Source organism: Sander lucioperca, chromosome 8 (assembly GCF_008315115.2).
Source record: "Sander lucioperca isolate FBNREF2018 chromosome 8, SLUC_FBN_1.2, whole genome shotgun sequence".
Taxonomy (NCBI): Eukaryota; Metazoa; Chordata; class Actinopteri; order Perciformes; family Percidae; genus Sander; species Sander lucioperca.
In genome coordinates, this window is record NC_050180.1 from 18527177 (window position 1) to 18549708 (window position 22532).

Below are 22532 nucleotides of genomic sequence, written 5' to 3' on the forward strand. Positions count from 1 at the left end.
TCAAACCCCATTACCCCCAGCCTCCGGGAAACGTCGCGGTACACGAAGCTGTTTCGGAAGTTTCCATCCAGCGCCGTCTGAATGTCCTGCTCCCCCCAGATGTTCAACAAGGTCCTCGTTTCTACGTCCGACCACAAGAAGCCCCGCGTTGTGTTCGCTTGCATAGCGGATCCAAACGGGCTTGCTTACGGAATAACCTGCACCACAAGGAGTTGAGTGGAGATGTTGACACTGCGGATTATGATGGACGCCTGGTCTGGATATTTGCTTAGCTGCATCAAAGATGCGGGGCGCCGCTATCCCAGACAACAACAACTGGCCATTTAGGTAGCTTAGAAGGACTTGTGAGGGTTATAATGATAGTTTTCAACTTGTGAACCATTACAATATATTGTAAGGTTATAGATAAACTATTTGTATGCTAGCTAAAGCCTAGCCGTCTATGTTTATCCTTTTACGTCCTTAGCAAAATGCGTAGCTTAGTACTTTGAGATAAACTGACTGAGGATCGGTATCCCAAGCCCTTTTCACAACCTTAACCTTCATTGGTGGAATTTCAAAACTGACCTCTGATCAGTAGTCTGAGGGTAACTTCACCTTTCTCCGCCTGCTCCTCCGCCCATGTTTCTGCGGGGTCCTAGAGACCTTTATTGAACAGCCAACGTGGACTTTCACATGTCAACTCCTCGACCAATAAACGGCGTGTAGCTTAGCTAACATGGCAGCTAACTTACAGGGCATTGCAATGAAATAAAATGTCGCAATGTTTTCTCCACTTTACCTTTCTCGTTCAAACAGACCAATGTGACGACAATCGACAGAACAACTGTGATAAAGCAGAAGGCGAGCATCTGAACCTCTTGTGGCATGTTTTTATCATCCTTCAGCCCCCTTGTTGTACACAGTTCGTCTTACCTAAACTGGGACTGCGTTTCAACGCTGACAACACTGTACACAAATGATCCTGATCACGAGGCGCCTTGACAGTGCACCGCACCAGTAGAGGAAGAAACAGTTTATGATGCATTTAAAGGCGCATCGGAAAGGTCCTATTCCCAGAATCCCAGTAGGTTGAAATCATAGACTATGGTTGAAATCTGTCAACAGAGCAGCAACCACAGTTGAGCAGCCAAAGCGGAAGTACCTTAAAGCTGCACTTCTTCTAACGGCCGCTAGATTGTATTTAATTAATGTAATAGCAATAATAAAACAATAAATAATATAATACATCCATTAAATAAAAAAACAAGCAATGGCTTTCTGGCCTATCCTTATCCTAATATAAAAGGGCAGAGATATCTCCAGAAAACACATACCCTTTAGGGAACGTTCCCTAAAGGTTCTCTGAAGGTAATACCTTTAGGGAACCTTCCCAGAACGTTCCCTAAAGGTAAAATATTTTGTAACCTTCAGCTAACCTTCCTGGAACGTTCTCTTAAAGTTGTTTTTGTTGAACTCTTAAAGAACCTTTAGGGAACGTTCCCTAAATGTTCTTTTAAGGTTATTTTTTTTTTTTTACCTTCAGCTAACCTTCTAGGAACGTTCCCTAAAGGTTCTGTAAAGGTTAGTTTTGTAGAACCTTGAAATAACCTCCAGGGAAAAGTTCTCTTAAGGTTGCATTTTTTTACCTTCAACTAACCTTTAGCATGTTCCCTTAACACGTTTCTGACTGCAATTATACTTGTTACTGTGATTTGCAGTAACAAGTATAATCTTTAAAGAGTAGCCTATGATGTTTTCACTTCTTGATTTGATATCTGACCCAAAAATACACAAATGTAAATGGTCATGTAGCAAAAATAACATGTTTTAACCACCTAAGCATGATGCATAGCTACATATCGGATGAATTTATACTCTGAAGAAGCAAAATCAATTGTGGGGAAGAAAAAAAAAGCCACACGTTGAGAGTGAGTGTGTGTGTATAGTCCCTTTCTCGGCTGTTCTGAGCCTTTCACAATGCGTCAGATGTGTCAGATCAGGACGGTCTCTCGCTCCCCCCCTCCTTCTCTCAGTCCGTCTGCTGGCCGTTGTCCCGTACCTCCAGATAGGCGTCATCAGTTCATCACAGAATGTTCATCAAGGCTTTGGGTAGGGCATGTGGTTTGCTGCTGGCTCTTTGGTTTGTACAGTACATCTCCAGATACTGAAAGTCCATATAAATAAAAGTTATGTTATTGCTGATGTGAAGCAGTGATATGTAATACTTCTGACAGGTCAGTTGTACAGAGAACGCAGATGATATATGGAACGTGAGCTTTGGATAATGTTCACCTGGCCTGGAACCAGCGCTGTGGCGACTCAGGGACGATGATCAATAGTGTGAAAGGTCCATGACTGTATATATAAACAATTAAACTATACAAGACATTCAATGCATTTTACGCTGTAAACCCCAATCCATCCATGACACAACATTTTAATGTTACGTCCACATGTTGAGGACGTAACAATGTACAAATGTTCAGGATTGTCAAAACAACATAAAAACTTTATGTTCATTTGACACAAAAAAAATCATCCTATGTGAGGTTGGCAATTATTTTTTTATGTTAAGTCAACAATTTTTGACTTTTGAGTTCATTCTACTTAAATGTATAACGTCAACATCACATAATTAGTTCAAGGCCAATTAACAACACAATATACTGTGCACTTAGCATATATTTTTATAGTTAAGTAAACCTAAAAAATGGTTGTCAAAATATGTACTCAATGTTTTTATGTTCATATGACAAGCGGTCACTTTCATGTTCAACAAAATGAAAATATTGTGTTCACTTAACACAACAAAAACACATAATTACAACATAAGTTCCAGAGTTAAAATATTTTGTGCTGTTTTACCATAAAACTGCCACAATATTTTGTGTTTTTACCAACGTATTATTTTTTAGTACACATAATTAATTTTGAACTAGTCAAAGCAACGTTAAATATAAAGGTTCAGAACAACTTCCATTTCTTTGTTTGTCTAATTGAAAATGTTTGAATAGAAAGGATACATACAATTTGTGTTATGTTTGATTTGATCGTACTGCAGTCAGATGCAATTGGTTCATTGGCAGGTCAATTCCCATGATGCAAGGGGGTAAATAGAGTTGTGTTAAAATTTGCTGAAAAGTTTGCAGTTTGTTCGAAATACAAATGTAACTTTATGAATTCCGTTTATTAAACGTGTCTGCTTAGAATTTTTGTTGCCTGGTAATTGTCATTGTTGTGCTGATTTACATTTGTAACCATGAGTTAAGTGACTGTTACGTTTGATAAGAGCTGGAGTATTGCAGTAATAGGCTTCCTTCAGCCATTAAGCTGCGGTGTGTCACTTCACTAGTGGTCTTTTTGTGTAAAGTGATGCAAGATCAGTGGCTTTAGAGGGGCCCCTATTTCGCATGGGGCCTTTGGGCAGCCACACCCAAACACTCATGCTGTCTCTGCTATAGATGTGGTTATGTTGTTTTAACTGTTTAATTGTTGTTTGTACATAAAATTAACAAGTTATGACACATCACTTTTTGTGTTTAATAAACATATAAATACACATTAAGTAACCTGATCATTCTATGTTAATATAACATAGAATAATATGTTAAGAAAACACTAATTATTTTTGTTGCATGACTAAAAAAATTGTTAAACTGACATAAATTTCCTTTCAGATAACACTCATGTGACACATTTATTTTATGTTTAGTGTACTCAAAACTTTAATGTTACCATACTGTACTAAATTTTTTTTTTTTTTAAGTTTTGAGTGCAAGCCGATTATATATATATATAATTATATTAATATGGTAACATATACATTCACACCAGATCCGTGGTGTGTGCGTTCCATCACAGCTGTGGCATGGTTATGTGTTCATCTAAGCTGACTAATGTTACCTGTAAATGGTTTACCTAATTGTTGGATCACAACTGAGCATCTTCCAGGAGTCCTTGACAGAACTTACCCTACAGGACCTTCCTACTCATGAAGACTGTGGTGGAAACTTTTCTCGTTTGCAGCAAGTGTAGGTTTTTGTCAAAGACTAAACCAAGTTAGGTTTTTGTATTTTATTATAAACTTGCAAGAATATAGGAGTAACACAATTTCACAAAAGGCACAGCAGCCCAGTGTGGAAAAGTGTATTCAACAAATGAGAAAAAGCACACAATTTATATGCATCTTCAGTGAGAAAGAAAGACATACCCCCTGCCTAAACATGACTCAACATTTCTTACAATCAAACATAGTAGACATTTAGGAGCCACTCGCTTCTTCCCCTTTGTACCACTATCCAGGGAGAAATTAATGTACTTTATCTGTTCAGCTTACACATTACGTTCCCAGACTTTGTTTATGGTTACCACTTTAAACCTTATCTGCTAACACTAAAACAGAAGGCTAAAACAAGAAGAAAATAGCGTGTCACAGCCATGATAGCTGTGTATTGTTCGATGCGTTTTACAAAAGCTCGAGCAGGTGCATCACAGACAAAAAAATAAAATAAATAAAGTGTCTCCAATGTTTACGATTTCAGCTATTCCACATAGGAATCTTCTAAGTTAAACACAACATGTAGAAGAATATAATTCAAATCATGTTTAAATGTATTTTTTGCCATTACATTCCACTCTTTTGATTACAAACTAATCACAATAAACAAATTACTTTTATGAATAGGACTAGCACTTGACAAACTGTAGGAAACAAATCTTCACCACTGTTTCGTGTGTGTATGTATGTGTGTGTGTGTGTGTGTGTGTGTGTGTGTGTGTGTGTGTGTGAGAGTGAGTGTGTGTGTGAGAGTGAGTGTGTGTGTATAGTCCCTTTCTCGGCTGTTCTGAGCCTTTCACAATGCGTCAGATGTGTCAGATCAGGACGGTCTCTCGCTCCCCCCCTCCTTCTCTCAGTCCGTCTGCTGGCCGTTGTCCCGTACCTCCAGATAGGCGTCATCAGTTCATCACAGAATGTTCATCAAGGCTTTGGGTAGGGCATGTGGTTTGCTGCTGGCTCTTTGGTTTGTACAGTACATCTCCAGATATTGAAAGTCACAACCAGACGGCTAGCACTGGTCCACCATCCCTTTCCCTCTGGGCCGAGAACTGTAGCCAGACTACAAACCTTTATCGTGTCTAGCTGTGCTGTGGTCTGAGGTGCTGTGGTGTTGGTTGTTGTTCTTCTGGGTTGTTTGTCACCATTCCTGCAGCTGGTAGGGGGGGTGAGATGGACCCGATCTCTGACACATCCGAGGCTCTGTGTGGCACAAAACAGAACTCAAAGAAGCATTATTTGTTCTTTTATCAATATTTATCACTTGGAACAAATTTTACTTATTTTAGTGAACATCAATAATTCTAAAACAGCATTTCTTTCCCTCATTCTGGTTTAACTCTATAAAATCCATACAAATTGTGCTGAAAAGGAAACACTGGTTTCATACCAGAAGATGGCGTACAGCCAAAACTTGAAAAGTACCTACGCACAGAAATATTCACATGTATAAAATTGGTCGTACGCCAGGTCCTGCGCACCTTTCCTTTATACATGACAATCCACGTGAAATTGAGCGCACATGAATGAGTGACCGACCCCGCCTTGCCTCCTCCCATAAATGAATATGGAAATTACTATAAATGCGCCCCCGACGTCATTCTTTGTCCAATCACAACGGGTTATCCCGCTGCAGATGAAAAAAACAGACTGAGGTTGAGGTGCTGATAGCGGAGGTGGAGGCGAGAAAAAAATGTTCTGTTTGGAGGTTTGTCATCTTGGATAAGCAATAAAAGAAAATGCCCAGAATGGCAAATGGTGACCGGGCGGTGAATGCACCGAACCATGGCAGAAATAATAAAAAAAAAAGTTTAATGTCGAACTGGAAATCAAGAGAATAGTGGCAGCGCCACACCAGTTACAGAACAACATGCATCTCAGTGTCAGTCCAAATTACGCATAATAAGCAGTTTGAACTCACTGATGTAATGCCATTTATTTTATTTATTAAGTGTTAGTACGCTCAGTGAAACTGAGTCCAGCGTGAGGGAGATCCGAGGAGGAGAGGTTAGTGAGGCCAGAGTCTCCACGGCAGGTGACAGTGCGCACAGATCCGCTGCGCCATGCATGGATGAAATAATGAAATAGTAAATAGGACTACAGTAACAGAAATATGTGCAGAATTAAGACAGTCAAGACAGCCCAGTGTTTGGTGGACCGGGTACACTTTGTTCACTTAATAGCCTACAAATCATCCACGGGATCAATTACACATCACATGAGTTTGCCCACCCAACACAGCATTTATTCCTGGGGAGATGGATCCGTGCGTCCCACCTCCTGTTCGCTATGGATGTCTGAGCCTCAGCAACTAAAGACTCACAGACACTATTGCATTTTCCGTGCCGATCTTTTTGTTGCTAGTAAGATATTTCATCTATGGGAAATACAGAGGATGACTGAAAGTATTTTCTAAGTGGATTTATCATTAATTTCCCGTCCTCATGTTTAACAGAGATTAAGTAGCCTGCAAATTGAAAAGTTGTGTGAAAGATGTGAAACATTATCCACATAAATGATCAGACTTTTATGGCGTATCAGCGGATATAATTATGTTTTTTCATAGACAACGTCACAGACGTATGCCAATAACTGTAGTGGAAACTTTATTTTGTAATGTTTAGTGATTTTCGGCACTTTTCAGTTAAAATTTGCCACGTTACAGAGCCAGAAAAGACTTTGCGGAGGGCCCGCACATTCTCACGACTGCTCAACAGTTTGCGTGACGGCCCGCACATTCTCACATCAAGTACATTTTTTTATGCATCACAAAGTGTCCGTGAAAACCAGCGTACGCAAGCTTTTCGTGCGTATGCAACGTTTATACATGAGGCCCCAGGTGTTTTCGTTAGCCATACAAAAATTGCAGTAGTTCTACTTTGTTCTACCATATAGCCGTCGCTACAAAGCTTAGTTTAATTTCGGTAAACCTTGCTAAATCCGGGATAGTTTACTGACTGTCCTTTTTGACCAGTGCACAGACTTGGTCTGACTTATTTTTCTCTTTTTTTTTTTGACCAGTCATGGAGTCATAATACCGTGTATAGGACAGTTTCTTGGAGTCACAGGACAGTCTACAGGACAGTCATGGAGTCACAGTACAGTGTACAGGACAGTTTCTTGGAGTCACAGGACAGTGTACAAGACAGTCATGGAGTCATAGGACAGTGTACAGGACAGTCATGGAGTCACAGTACAGTGTACAGGACAGTCTTGGAGTCTCAGGACAGTGTACAGGACAGTGTACAGGACAGTTTCTTGGAGTCACAGGACAGTGTACAAGACAGTCATGGAGTCATAGGACAGTGTACAGGACAGTCATGGAGTCACAGTACAGTGTACAGGACAGTCTTGGAGTCACAGGACAGTGTACAGGACAGTCATGGAGTCACAGGACAGTGTACAGGACAGTCATGGAGTCACAGGACAGTGTACAGGACAGTCATGGAGTCACAGGACAGTGTACAGGACAGTCTTGGAGTCACAGGACAGTGTACAGGACTGTCACAAGGAGCGTTTAAAAAGGCCACCATCGACAACATACAGCCACACGACAAACAACAACAGCTGAAACTGTTGCTGAGTGGATCATAAACGGCCCCAGCAATGAAGATAACTTGTTGGTAATGTTCTATCACATTGTTTTGTTGTCCAATGATCTCTTCATGTCTTTCAGACTATGTACCAGCGCTCACTCGGCGGAGCAAATCTGAATGCAGCCGTCAGAAGAATGCTCCGCCGGGTGGGCAAAAATGACCTCTGGTCAAATTTTAGTTTTAAGGGGAGGCAGAGCAAGCGCCCTTTTAGTAAGCTTCGACTGTGTGAAGCAATGATTGGTAAGCTGTTATTGCAATAAAGACTTTATTACTTATTACAATTAGGGTTGGGTATTGTTTGGGTTTTCGGTGCCCAACCCTATGTACAATGTTAACAGCTGTTTGACAACTCTAACCTCTATTATGTGTTTCAGGAGCATGCCAGAAATTGCATAAAATGAAGGCAGATAAGGTGGAAGATGCTATTGGCCAGGTGCTGAAATTGGCACCACACAGACAATTAAAGTGGTAGATGAGTCATTAATGATTTCACCATAACTGTTCTCTTAAAATTATTTTGATTAAGCACTAATAACAATCTTGCAATTTTTTTCTTTGTTTAAGATGGAAGAGGAAAGGAAGAGGAGAAGTACAAAACTGTAGTTTAAAATAAAATCTAATTTATGGATTGCATGTCTTGTCATTCACTTGATATAGTGGATAAGGTGTATGATAATTAGTACAAATTCCAGTGATATCTGTGTACAAATTCAAGTAATATCTGTGTTATATTAATAGTAGTGGCCTAGTACTACATATGTATATCTATATAGCAGTGACTGCAGAGGCAGCTTTGATCAGTGCGACAGACAGGTGGACAGTTGGGAAAGTGATTTGGAGAAAATGAAGATGGATGAAGCTTCAGGGAAATGCTGATAAGTATTACCAACTCATGATGGACCGAATTAATTGAGAACGTATTTATAAATATATCTGACATTTTCTGTGTGGAAAACTAATACTATCATTTATTTGTTTTCAGTGTTCTAACCCTTTTCATGGATCCCTGCAATGTGCACTTTCAGCCTCTAATGTAAGTTATGTAAGCACTATATCTGCTTTTGAACAAATCTTGCAACGACGAAAGCAAAGGGAAAATGGATCAATATCAGTTTATAAAAATTGTGTCCTTTTATCCAAATACAAAAACTGTGTCTTTTCAGTGTGCACTTGTGATTCAATACTCACATTTGATTTTCGTTGTCCTCCTAAAGGTGCTTTTGGAAAGGACATGAAAATTAGCCACTTTGGTCAGCTGTCACCCATGGGCCATGTCTCATCCCACTTGTGACCACACAACAGAGGCCTCCTTTGGTAAAGAAAAGAAAAGGGTACGACTATGATGTCTTGAGCATTATGCAATTACTAGTGTAAAAACTACTGAAAAACTGGCTACTGAAATACTGGTCCGCTGTAGGGTGTCCGGTAAGAACTTGAACCAGCGATGTCTGACTTTGAGATCCAGGAAGATTTATTTATGACTTGAACATGAAGTTAACGATGAAGCGTTACATGTGAAGTTGGATGTGGTTCTGAAATATAAGCAAAATAATAATGCAATTTAATAAGCATTTGACTTACTAAGAACATTATTTACCAAACTAAATGTTATAGCCACCAGCATATAACAAGAAACAATACTAAGAATTACATTCATTTCTCAGTAATAATTAACATAAATGTAACATATTGCTCAGTAACACAACTAAGAATAAGCCACATCTATTACAGCACACATATCCATGACGGTGCAAACAGTGTAATACACCTTTAATAGCTGAGCACGTGGCTCCACAGCGCTAGTCTGTTTACTGGTGATTGCACGTTACTAGCAAATTGCCCTAACACAACCTGAATATCAACACGTGGCTGCACAAATGATACCAAACAATCTGCACATCTATCAGCTATGCAATAAGAAACACAGCAACAGCAATATTATCAAGGCGATAATATTGCCAAATGAATGTCACGTCGTAACACGGACGAAACTTATCCACGTAGTAGCCGAACACTTATTGAAATATGAATAAACGTAGTTTTAACATTTACACAGATAACGAGGCAGTAAAACCCATGACAGTTTAGCAAGCTACAGAATAGTTTTAACTTACGTTCTGGGCTACACACATCACTTCAACAAGTCCGAAAACTGGAAAGAAAAGATAAAGAAAAGTCCGTTTTACAGCTGCTGCGGTCTGTGCCCTTCTCCTGCCTGAGCGCGAGGCAGATCATCTCAGAAGAGAGCATATATATATATGCTAGTACATAGACAGTTCCTTTATATTGTTTTCAATGTAGGCTATTTAATTTTTTTTTTTTATGTATCTCTGGGTTTTAAACTGTTTCCATGTTTCTATTTTATCTCCATATTAATTTGGTAAATTGTGATACTGCCCCCTGGTGAAACAGATAATATAAGAATACATTTGAATGTATGACATGCATTGTGTTTGCAAGATTTCTGTTTGACACTCATTCTAGAGAGTGTATACACACTATTAATATGTTCAAATAGGCTGGCAATCTGTTCATACCAGGTGTACATGTACAATGTCAGGCCTGCACATTTGGGCTGTATGTTTGTAGACGCAGATATGTTTTAGCCTTACAGTAAATCATAAACATGCTTATTCCTCACTACATTTCTTTGCTCAGAAATAATTGCACGCATAACATTGTGCTTTTTTACATTCACTTTTCTTTTGCAGTGTGGCAACGGAAAATCAAACTTCACAAAAAGTAATAGCATTTGGGAACAAAAATATACAAACGTATACTTTTACAATATCCTCTACATTAACATTTCATTCTAAAATGCTGAATAAATTGTACATGGTAACAAGTCAAACTTATTGTAAAATCGTCATAAACGTATATTGTTACATTTGTTGTGCTATGCTTAGCAGAAAAGTAGAAACATCTAACCAAGTGTTGTCACAAATAGCCCACTTCCCCATATACGACAGTACTTGGACGCATTTTAATGATGAAATTGGGTTAAAGGTCAGCTGAAAATGAAAAACAAGTCTACATATACAGATGGCAGTTTTGAAGAATAAAATCTAGCCTACTGTAATCATTCAATACGACTCAAACGTTGTCGAATGAGCTCGGAGTTGTAAAAGTAGAAAAACTTTTTGGCTTGAGTTATTTCCGCAGTCTGAGGAACTTATCAAGTACTTTCTACCTCAGATAGCGATCTTATCTGTGTGTCAAGCTGGTCCAAGCCTTCTATATACAGTCTATGGTCCAAGCTCGAGTGAAAACTACCACCCGCCCACCGGTTGTGACCGAAAGTCCAATATGACAAATCAGGCGTAAAGACTGCGTGTACATCTTGCCCTGAGTTTGGCCTTGTAGGTAAATCAAAAGAGTTCCGTCAATCAACTAATTGTTTATTCGGCTAATCATTTCATCTGTACAATTGTAGGCCTACATTATTGGGTAATTCAATTTATAATAAAACATCGTATTTTACAAACTACATGTGTTTTGTGTGCAAAAATCTTTATCTGTAAAGTAACTAGTAACTAAAGCGGTCAAATTAATATAGTGAATAAAGAGTACAATATTTAAGTGGAAAGTGGCCTTAAAAGAAAAGACTCAAGGAAAGTACGAGTAGGCCTACCTCAAATTTGTACTTAAGTAGCTTACAGTAGGCTACTTGAGTAAATGTACTTTCTAGTTACTAGTTCCATTGCACCATGTATTTTCTGTTCTGTGGTAGGAACTATATCATGTGTTCTTTCAGTGTGTATATATACACATGCATTTTATAAAGAACTGGTTGTCCTCTAAAGTTGAAATGTTCCTCTTATCTTGACACATTTTCAATAATATGACTATTCACTTAGTTGACAAATGGGAACTTTTAATGTTCCAAGAACATTTGATGTGTTGCTACAATTTATTTATTTTTTGCTGGATTTTGTGCATAGATATTTATACTGACAGTATATCTATGGATTTTGTGACGTTCTTATTTTAAAACAAACAAAAACAAAAACTAGGCCTATATAATTGTTTGTTTTTGTTGTTGTAACATTTCAGAACAATTTATATTTGAGGATATTAATCTCCCCCTTTTTTGTTCTGTTTTTTTTTTTTTTATAAAAACAAAACAAAAAAAAAACACGGTAGACTGCTGGGCCCGTACACCATGGATGTATTAAGAGAACACAGCCTGCCAGCTGAACCTGAAAGGCGCATCTCAGGGTAAAAAAGCACCGCATCGTTAGCTCATTACCTACTTCCTGTTTCCCCTCAGTTACTTTTTGAAGTTCAGATTCAGGCAACATCAATCATTGAAAATGAGCCGACGCTGCATAGTTAAATCAACTTTCGTTCATATAATGGCGTTTGTAAGAGGAATTCGCGACCAGTCTGACAGTTTTACGAGCTAGACCGAGTTTCTTTTATACGATTAAGAGAGAGGATAAAGCGCCACTGTAGCGGGACGCGACCCAGCATCATGCCCGAGGTGTCGAAGATGAAGAAGCCCGACGTCAAGGTTGTTCTCCTGGGAGACATGAACGTGGGGAAGACGTCGCTGCTCCACAGGTACATGGAGAGAAAGTTCAAAGACACCGTCAGCACCGTTGGAGGGGCGTTTTTCCTCAAACAGTGGGGACCTTACAATATCTCAATATGGGACACTGCCGGTAATACCTCTTTTCTTTACTAGACTTCTCTAGACTTTTTCACATTCTATTTTAAACTCTTATCAAGTCTCATTCCTTCTGTTTATTAACTGTTTGTTTACCTGATAACGCGTGATCCCACCACCTGAGGCAGTCTCTGGGATGTGACCGCTCAGTGCTCTGTACAGGCACAACTGTTGACCCTCTGCAAACCCGCCTGTGATATCTAAATTATTATGTTATTCTCACATGTAAAAAGTTATAGATTAAGATATGAAACAATTAACAATACCATGTCCTATAAAGTATTGCACAATTAAAACATTTGAGGTCAAAACAGGATAAAAAGCAACCTCATAATACAACACATAGGCTAATATTAATTCATCATTCATTCATTCAACAATACATTTAGTTAGTCCAAAGTTATTTGCTACAAGTAAAGTATATTGAACCTTAATCTTAAAAGAAAGATAACAGTTCAATGTAATGGTACAAATAAAAAAGAAAAGAAAATATGAGACACAAAAGTCATAAACAACTCCATGTATTGTTTAAAAATTGACTATTCCTAAAACATAGAATAAACTGTTATGAAAGTAAAGTCTGTTGGTCACTTAGTCAAACATAAAATTAGTCAGTTCTTTTTTTTGATCAGTTTTATCAAGTAAATCTCAAATTAAAAAAAGGCACTCAAGGTTGGTTACAATAAGTGATAAAAAGGCCTTTAATAAATAGGGCAAGATATTAAAAATACACCAACGCGTGTCGGCTTGAGCCTTCCTCAGGGTGTATTGCTCAATCTCATATCAGTTTAAATTTAATTATAAATGCTATAATTTAATCAATTATAATGATTCATTAATTTATTACACTTTCTGATAATTTGTGATAACAAAGATGTCAGGTTTTTTAAATATTATTTAAAATAAAATATAAATTATTTAATTAGAAAGTGATTGATTTATTAATAATGACAGTAATTGTTTTTTTTCTAGGTTTTCATGTGCTAAAATGCATTTGAAGCCCTTATAACGTTATGAGTTATCTATCCCTTAATTGTTCAAATTTGTATTTTTAGTGCGCTAACAGAAAATCACCCACCATGCAAATGCCTGCTTCCTTAACAAGCACTTTAAGGCCCTATGTATTATTCTGCAGTGACCTTAATACTGTTTTATTAAAAATGTATCATGCTACACATAATAAGTCCCTTCACTCTGTGTTTCCTGCTTGCGGAACAACGCAGAAGTCATACTATCACGGTGTGCTTTGTCATGGGCCGTATTACTCAACATTGGACTCTTCTGACCCAATCAAGGCCATTGTCATCTGTGTACTTCTGCAGTAATGCTCACACATACAGAGCTTACATGTCTACACGTTGATTTTAACTACTTAAACCTCAACGGAGAGCCGCTAAAACTACGCTGCACAGATTCTTACTAAAACATATATCAGTTATGTTATCAGTTATATGAGTAGTAGTAGGTAAGCTTGTTTACATGTGCTGCAGCCTACATGTCAACAGATAAATAGCAAAGGACCTTATTCTATCAGATAAATCAAATGAATCTTGAAATGCTATTAACAGATTTGTTTTCAATAAGTTGCTGAAAAACCCAGCGAACTTAAATGATGGCGATATGGAACCGAGAAGGAAAGAGGTTAGGTGTTGGTGACTGAAAGAGTAGAAGGGAAATTGGACTATGAGTAACGAGGGGAGCAGTTTTAATGATTTAATGATTCACAATTGTTTAAGATTTAATTTTCTGTTGGCTAATGAATTTGATTATAAACTATTTGTTTCAGCACTACATGAGACTATTATTTGGTACAGTAACACGATTGCAGTAGCAGTCTTTATGCTCTGTACCTGGTAACACCTTTGTTATATAAACTACTGTTCATTTGCCTGGAAGATTTATTATACACAGAACCAGTCCATTATTTTACTGTTTAAATACGTATAATATTTACACATACACATTCATGCTTTTCTAGAAGCCTCACGTGATTTGAGAAACATTTTCACTTTAAATACACTAATGTGGGTATTGGCTATGGCAGCAATAATTTGGTGATTCTTTTAGCTACTCCTGATGAATAAGCTTATGACTGCACTACATTCCATCATTGTGTAAACATGAATTCCAGTAAACCCTCTTAGGCAAAAGTAGAGTTGGTGAGCCACAGAGATAAGGAAAGGCTGACCATGTCACCAGTAAGTAATTTCCTGTCTGTGTTCTCCAACTGCATGACCCCTGACAGGAGGCTGTTGTGTTCGTTTTATTTAGTCACTGTGGTAGAGAAATGCTGGATCAGCGCGGCGTCATTTTAGGGTTACTGCTGCAGGCCTATCAGTGTCGGCCATAAAGCTTTGAAAGAGTGGCAGTTGTAAGGGTTGTACTTAAACCTGTCCAATGTTTGGCTCAGCACATTGTAAACAGGCTGTCTGTTTATTTTCTCGTTGATAATTCACCTGTTTTAGTTTAGTTTCAAAACCCCATGAAGGCGTTTAAGCTGCCTACCCTGTTCCTCTAAATAGTCATATGACAGGGGTGGGAAAGGAAGACGTGACTCCCCATGCTTTAACCTACTTTTTTCAAACTTACATACAATAGTAATTTCCAGAAGCACATTTTTTGTCAGTCAGCCAATAGTATGTAAAAAAAATAAAAATAAAGCAAACTTCCTACCTCAGATCTTCGGTGTATTGTGATGTATACCATAAGGTATTTGTGATGAATTAGTGCAATTAATACACTTGAGATAGCATTATCGCTGGAATGATTAGTTGATTAATCAGTTAGTCGACTGACAGAAAATGAATCAAAAACGGTTTTGATAATCAAATAATCATTCCAGTTATAGTTCAAGCAAAAAAAGTCCAACACTCTGTTTCCAGCTTCTCAAATATGAGCATTTGCAATAATAATGAACTCAATATATTTGGGGTTTGGACTGTTGGTTGGATAAAACAAGGTATTTGAAGATCATCATTGGGCTCTGGAACATTTTAATGGTGATTTCTTTCCCAATTTTCTGACATTTTATAAACAAAACAATTACTTATTTAAAAAAAAAAAAAAAAAAAAGAAAAGAAACGTAGTTAGGTGTACCTGATGACCTGGTTACTGTGTATTATCCAAGAGATGCCCCCAGTGGCAAAGTATTCACACACAATGTGCCCTTTCAAGAATCCTGCATATTTCAACAACAAAGGTTGTTTCTGTTTTCAAACTGCTGACTGTCTCGCACAACTCTGAGTGTTTTGTGTCCTTCTGCAGTGCTGTTCATGGCTGTTTTCAAGTTGAGTTGGGTCAGACTTTTCTCTGTCTCCTCAGGTCGTGAACAATTCCATGGGTTGGGCTCAATGTACTGTCGAGGTGCAGCCGCTGTCATTCTCACTTATGACGTCACCAACTGGCAGAGCCTAGCTGAACTGGAGGAGCGCTTCCTGTCCCTGACAGATACTGCTAACCATGACTGCATTTACGCAGTAGTGGGCAACAAGGCTGATCTCACAGACCCTAATGCCCAGCTGTCCCAGGACTCAGATGTGGCGCCTGAGGACCGAACTGAGTGTGAGGTGGAGAGGACAGAACCACAGGTGCTGTGTGCTTGCCCCACACCCCCGGCTTCCCCTGCTTCCTTCTCTGGGATAACGCTACACAAACAGGTCACCCCTGAGGATGCAGTGGCTTTTTATGGGAGAATACTGCGCTACAAGGGCCTGGAGGAAAAGAGCAGCCTGCCTGCAGAGAAGATGTGCTTCGAGACAAGTGCCAAGACGGGCTACAATGTGGACACTCTGTTTGAGGCATTGTTTGATCTGGTGCTGCCTTCCATCCTGCGGAAGAGAAACGAGAACCAAGAGTCTCCTACAGTGGACCTGGAGGAGTGCAGAGGGGCCAGCAACAAGCGGGCCAGATCTGCCTGCTGCTAGGGGCTAGACGCTGTTACCAGCAGAGACTTGTTTTTAACAAAGGACAATCAAGAGATTGGTCTGCGTACCGAATACATACTGTGATGGTACTACTTATTTGCCTCGACTGAGAACCAATAGCATTAATGACCTCCCAGTAACACAAACACACATTCTTGATTCTGTCCGGAAAAGCAGTTAGCATTCATAGTGTCCGCTGACATTTGAAGGAAGGGAAATAAACGCATGTTGCGTTATCGCTCTATGCTTTAAAGCCTTTCAACCCAACGACTGAACCGCACTTGTATCCCAAAGATGTACCTGTGGGCAAATAACACACATAAGAAGTCAACCACTGCTTTTTGTTAATGTTTTGGACTGAGAATGTCACAAATTATCAGCACTAATTGTTAGGTGGGTGGCACTGTTTATTATAGTTGTATTTTTAAGGTTTCCACAAATCACACTTTTGTTTTCTTTTATGCTCTGTTACTAGCATTGATACTGATCTTTATATTTTTTGGGCACTTTTGGATTTATTTTTAATAAGTGTTAATAAACCTGTCACATTTTTAACTACACTGTCATAATAATTTTTTTTATTTTGCAGTCTGCCAGATTAGGTTAAGATTGTGAGAGTAAAACGACACAATCAGAACTATAACAAACAACATTTAATCTTTACAATCCAATGAAATAATCATGTAAGGAAAATTACCAATATTACGTTACAGTTAACTGTCAGTATATTCCTGGTCTAATCAAACAGTTTATTTCCAAACGAGTGAATCTAGGAGAAGTAGAACATTTGACCTACTTTCTAAATTGTGTAAAACACTCCAATCTATCCCAGGATAAGTGACCACAGCATGGATTTGCTGCAGTCAGACCTTGACCTTTGATTCGAGCTGTTTACATTCTGTCCTGTTGGCAACTCGGGCCAGTTCAATAATTAGTAGATTTGTAAAGTAAAATGAGTGTGACATGAGTAGTATTAGAAAAGATATATGTTTAAACTCTTAGGGAGGGGGGTCAAGTTCATTCAGCTGGTATAAATACAAAGAGAATCAGTGCATTGTGTGAACATATGGTGTATGAAAAATAAAAGAGTTACAGATGATTTTTCGCAATAGTTGAGAAATGAATAATAATGGCCGAACGGCTTGAAAGCTCGGATTATAAAAAAAGGTTTTGTAAGAGCAATGGAATAAAAGCAGGATAATACTATCAATAGTATCAACCACAATTGTTCAAGACATATTCTTCATACGGCTGAGAAGCAGTGTTAGTGGCTTTATGGTGGGCTGTATACCCTAAACAATAAAAACATCTAGATAAACTGAAGCAGTGCATACACATGGGCGTCTTTGGTTCAGCTGTAGTGTACGGCCTCTGATCGTTAACAATGATCGTAGCTGAGGTAATAAGTTAAACAGTAAGCACCAATCCACATTTAACACAAAAAATACTTGTTTTCCCATAATGCTGTTGACTTCATTATGGGGCTTCTCCTGTTTTTATCTACAGCGGGACATTGCACTCAAAGCTCAAGGCATCACACAGTCATTGCATAACTGAGCTCTGTGGTTCTGGGAGAATGTTTCCCATTTACATTGATCTAAATAAGTATGTCAGATCCCCCTTTGTTTGGTTTAGTACATGGATAGAGAGACGCCACTAGACCACTTTTAATGCAACAACTTCTTTGTGTCAGCGTTATACTGTAGAGTCTCTCACAAGTTCTTCATGCAGACTTGGCAGCGGCTGATGCGTGACAGGAGCTGGCCTGCTTTGAGCGTCTCTGATGCCGGCTCAGTGTGGAACGACTGATCTACGGAGGTTAGCCAGAAGCTGTGCTTGTTAGCAAAGTAGTGGCATGTGCCTTTGGCCCCGTTACACTCAATGAATGGTGTTGTGCGGAAGTCCTCCAGGCAGGAGCCAGGCGACGACAAGGACTGACCTCCGCCTTCATTTCCTGCTGCTGTGTGCTGTGGAGACAAAGGTGAGAGGGGAAATGAGGCAGGTGTGAAGTCAAATGTACACTAAAGTATTTGGTTACATGTAACATTTTAGAGGATAAGTCTATTGATAATATTGATAAGTCTATATATATTGTTTTTCTTTTTATCAACAAATCCTTGAATTGATTCATCAACTAACAAGTATCATCTCTGTAGCCAATAAACCCACAGCGGAAAAGAAATTACTAAGCCTTTTTCAAAATAATAATATATATTGGTGACTTGTTTTTAAAGATTTTCATCTTCCGTAGAAATTAATAGGCTGGATCTTAATGCCACAGACAGGGTAGGAAAATCAGAAAGCATTAGGAGACGGGCAAATGCATTGTTGGTTTGAAAATGACAAAAATATAGAATATTGCCAGCCTTGCCTGACAAACTACTGTACACTGATTGTTATCAGGTCTGATTTTATACAGAATATGTTGGATTGTTTGTTGTGCGAAGACATATGTTTTCTATGGCAGATAATGTAGCCCAAATTAATGAAAAATAATAGGAAACAAAATCACATAGAACAATAGAGGGTAGGGGAAGAGTGGCAACCTCTTTTTTGTAACAAGAGGCAACGTTGTTATGAGAAAAGGAGGCCTAAATGGGTCTTCAACAAGTTAGTATTGTACTTTCATAAAGTTGAGGGACGAGGAAAAGAAAGATGGAAAAAAACTTTGGTCTAAATCAAAGCAGCAGAGGCAGAGATATTGTGACTTTTAGTCACTAGCATGGGTCAAGTTTGAAAAACGCTGCATTCCACACTTCCCACAGCACAGCAAGACAGGGCCGTTTCATGAGACCTTATTATTATTATTATTATTATTATTATTAAAGGTTTATTTAGATAGGGACAGACACAAAAAACATAGATAAGCTTCAACAGTTATCTGATGTATGTATCATAGTGTTTTTAGCTAAAGCTAATTCACGACACTTGTCCCTAGTAGGGCTTTTGGTTAAAAATAAAAATACAGATTTACATTATTAAAAATAAGACAAAGATGAAAGACAAAGATGAAATAAAATGGAATGAACCTTCCCTGTCTGGTAAACACTCACATCCCTCAGTGTCCACATTCCCAGTTCGTATCGCAGGCATTTTGTTATAAATCTATAGTCTCCAATTTAAGATTCTTTCAAATTTCTCAAAGTTCCTCCAGAGACACAGAATACTACTACTCAATTGTTTTCACAAGCTGAGTAGTAGTACCCATGATTAGTAAACAATGGTTGATAAATCTTATTGACCATTGTCTTTTGGTTTGGTAGCTTGCAAATAGCTATTTATACACTGAGTTGAAAAAGGAGGTTGCGCTTCAAGAATGGAGATTCTTGAGATCTAAACCCAAAATCCAATAAGCATGTTCCAAAAAGTGATATGTGCTACCTTTTCTTCACTTTTTGGAACAAGCCATTTATACACGTCCATAGGAAGACCAGAACTCACCATGAGGAAGGAGTAGCCGATCCACAGGCTGCGCCAGCCCGCAGGACACTGTGGGATGGTGATGTCCTGGCTGTGGATTGCGATGGCAACTGATGGAGCTTCGCATACTGAGCAGCGGCTGATATACGGTTTGATCTCTCCCTCTTCTACAGGCATCATGGGAAGAGGAGCAGTCGTCGACAGCCAGTAGGACTTATCATTTCTGCTGGCATAGTAACAAATGTCTCCAGGATTGCAGTACAGGAAGGGCATGCTGTTGAACCGTGGGAGGCAGGAGCCAGCCAAACCTGAAAAGGACAAACAACCAAAATATACTTTGCAAAATGGCACACATTTTCATACACAAACTCAATTTAAAGCATTAAATTTAATTATCAATTTAAATTATTATTATTATTACAATTACATATTTAAAACATTAAAAGTATGAGAAAAAAGAAAAAGACTAAAAAATTGATTATAGTCCAAGATCTAGATGTAGTCACCTTTTAATTTGTAATAGGAAGGATGTGTTATTTGTTAAAGTTACATAGTTCCAAAATTGGAGAAAGTATTTCATCATCTGGAAGTGTATCCAGCCATGTGTGGTGTGACAAAGTAGTAGTTTCCCAGTGTTTATCAGTGGTGGAATGTAACTAACATTTACTCAAGTACTGTACTTCTTTCACCACTGGTCTCTGTGGTCTTATTGTATCAACTTTTGTAAAAACAGCACTGAGGTAAGATTGGAGATTAACTTTTGCCCAATTCCTTTTCTGGTTTTAGAATTTCTCACATTTAGTAGACAAACTGTCAAATTTAGACCAGAGCTTCAAAAGTGATTTTTTATTTTCCATCGGCGTTCTGCCTGTTATGCATAGTTAATTCATTTAGAGACAAAATCTGGTTACATTGATTTAAAAGTGAGGACACCGGCTGGTCTAAATGGCCCCAACTCTAACTGTGCCAGCAGTGAGATCTATTGAGCCTGACTGCTCTGTGGAATGTCTTCTGGTTCATTGGATCACAATGTCTGATCTGACAGGACTGTACTGTAACAAACTCACACTGGCATAATTATGTATACACAATGCACTGATGACCATTCTAGTGGAAATCCCCGTAACAAAATCATATTTGTACCCTACAGAGCTTTCAGATTGGTTAGTCACCAAGAACAACAACATACTGTAAAACAATTTTATACTTCACACTGACTTACCAAGATCCTGATTGTGGGCCTTTTCCTGGCCCTCAAAGTACAGCAGACTGTAGCCGTCCCACAGTTTCGACATGCCCACAGGACACATGGGCGTCTGCTCTGATTGACTGTGTTTCACCAGCAAGTAACCCACGCTGACGCTGCGGCCAGGCATACCAGGTAACCCGCGGATACCAGGGTTTCCACGGTGACCTATTGAGGAATGAGGAATGGACTAATTATCGATCACATAATGCATTCATACATACCCATACTGTACACACTTGATCGATGTAGTACTGTGTAAGATGGATGAAATATGCATCATGCAACCAAGTCATACATCACTGTAGACTTTACTTATATATCTGTAAATAGGATGCCTTCATGCATGTGGTCTAATGCTTTCATGGCTTCCCTCAAACCCTGTCAACCATCTCTGCTAAGACAATTACATAGTAATTATTAGTGCTTATTCATTTACTAAACCGGCTTTCACAAAAAATAACAATAAAAAGCCTCTTGGTAACTGGTTCCCTGCTTAAGTCTCCACCTACTTTAAATCCTTTAATCCAGGTTTATTAACCCTAATCCTAACCTGCCCCACTGTGTGAAACGCACCTTCCATGCCTTGCAGACCGGGGTGGCCCATTTGTCCAAGCTCTCCACGAAATCCAGGCGTTCCTGATCTACCACCAATCCCCGGCATGCCCTTCTGCCCAATGGGTCCCATGAACCCTGTACAGAAAAAAAAATTATGTTGCTGAGCTGGACATTTCACTTAGTGATGCTCAACAACAAAATGTTTATTATTATTATTATTATTATTATTTTTTTTTTAGCATTTTCACTCTTTTTTGACAGAAGACAGTAAAGAAATGGGGGAAAGAGAGAGAGAGAGGGGTATGACATGCAACAAAAGCCCCAAGGCCGGAATCAAACCCGGGATATAGCATTCACTGTAGCCACTCAGCTAAAAAGGCACTCCATCAACAAATATTTTATTAGAATAACTAACCTGTATCCCCAGGGGGGCCCTGTGGCCCTGTTTCCCCTTTGACCCCCTTTGGTCCTTGGATACCATGCGGACCTGGAGGGCCTCTCTCTCCTGGAATTCTAATGGGAATTGGAAGAGGACCCTGGTCTCCTGGGATCCCACGAACACCTGAAGCACAGAAGGATAATGTAATGACCAAGACAGAAAACAAACACAAAAGCACATATCTGGTAACTAGTGAGCAGTCTGTATATTATGTGAAAGTGGATCATTTACCTGTTGGTCCAGTGTTTCCTTTTGGACCAGATGGCCCTCTTTCTCCCTTCACACCAGTAACACCAGGAACTCCCATCACTCCTTGCTCTCCTTTCACTCCTGTCAGAAAGAAAGCGTCTCAAGAACTGTACACAGACCGTAGCTTGTGATCATATTATCAAGCTGCAGACATGTGCATTAATACGATTTTACAGACCTAAACATAATTTTCAGTTGAATGCCAGCAAAGCATTTATTACTTTACAGTGGCAGTGCCATCTTTGGCTCTTTAAGGTACATCTTCTTTTTAACTTATGGCTTTCTTTGCAATAATTTGTCGCATTTTAAATATTGATTCTAACATGTTTAGGTTATTTGACTCTTGAATTGTAAATCTTTTAAGGTATACTTTATTTTGAGCTCATCATATTTTAG

At 38.8% G+C, this 22532-nt stretch overlaps 3 protein-coding genes and 1 long non-coding RNA gene across 11 annotated transcripts in view; 2 read left to right on the forward strand and 2 right to left on the reverse strand.

Moving 5' to 3' along the window:
• naxd (NAD(P)HX dehydratase) overlaps window positions 1-1137 on the reverse strand; it is a 7199-nt gene extending 6062 nt beyond the window's left edge. Inside the window, exons 1-2 of one of the 7 annotated variants that reach the window (XM_031295160.2) lie at window positions 782-1122; window positions 1-197 (exon numbers count right to left, since the gene is read on the reverse strand). The exon at window positions 1-197 is cut by the window's left edge and continues 356 nt beyond it. In XM_031295160.2, the coding sequence (XP_031151020.1) occupies window positions 1-164 (164 nt within the window). In that variant the 5' untranslated portion in view covers window positions 165-197; window positions 782-1122. The other 6 variants (XM_031295159.2, XM_031295178.2, XM_031295184.2 and 3 more) reach the window with 6 other exon arrangements.
• Window positions 1138-7534: 6397 nt separating this feature from the next.
• On the forward strand, window positions 7535-8167 carry LOC116047134. The gene is made up of 2 exons (XR_004104335.1): window positions 7535-7872; window positions 8007-8167. It is a non-coding gene; the product is annotated as an uncharacterized LOC116047134 (long non-coding RNA).
• A 3722-nt stretch (window positions 8168-11889) lies between these two features.
• Window positions 11890-16912, forward strand: rab20 (RAB20, member RAS oncogene family). Its single transcript, XM_031295553.2, has 2 exons — window positions 11890-12296; window positions 15623-16912. Exons 1-2 carry the CDS (start codon window positions 12107-12109, stop codon window positions 16222-16224), a joined length of 792 nt encoding a protein of 263 aa, XP_031151413.1. The 5' UTR covers window positions 11890-12106; the 3' UTR covers window positions 16225-16912.
• col4a2 (collagen, type IV, alpha 2) overlaps window positions 16859-22532 on the reverse strand; it is a 78822-nt gene continuing 73148 nt past the window's right edge. The window contains exons 43-48 of one of the 2 annotated variants that reach the window (XM_031295269.2): window positions 22119-22217; window positions 21864-22010; window positions 21467-21583; window positions 20867-21058; window positions 19666-19952; window positions 16859-18191 (exon numbers count right to left, since the gene is read on the reverse strand). In XM_031295269.2, the coding sequence (XP_031151129.1) occupies window positions 17937-18191; window positions 19666-19952; window positions 20867-21058; window positions 21467-21583; window positions 21864-22010; window positions 22119-22217 (1097 nt within the window). In that variant the 3' untranslated portion in view covers window positions 16859-17936. The remainder of the gene's footprint in view (window positions 18192-19665; window positions 19953-20866; window positions 21059-21466; window positions 21584-21863; window positions 22011-22118; window positions 22218-22532) is intronic. The other variant, XM_031295278.2, reaches the window with a different exon arrangement.

What these genes read in the sequence shown, in the direction of transcription:
- rab20 (XM_031295553.2), top strand. Translation starts at nt 12,107, where the DNA reads ATGCCCGAGGTGTCGAAGATGAAGAAGCCCGACGTCAAGGTTGTTCTC. An exon ending in CTCAATATGGGACACTGCCG is followed by an intron (nt 12,297 to 15,622) that starts GTAATACCTCTT and finishes CTGTCTCCTCAG; the next exon opens with GTCGTGAACAATTCCATGGG.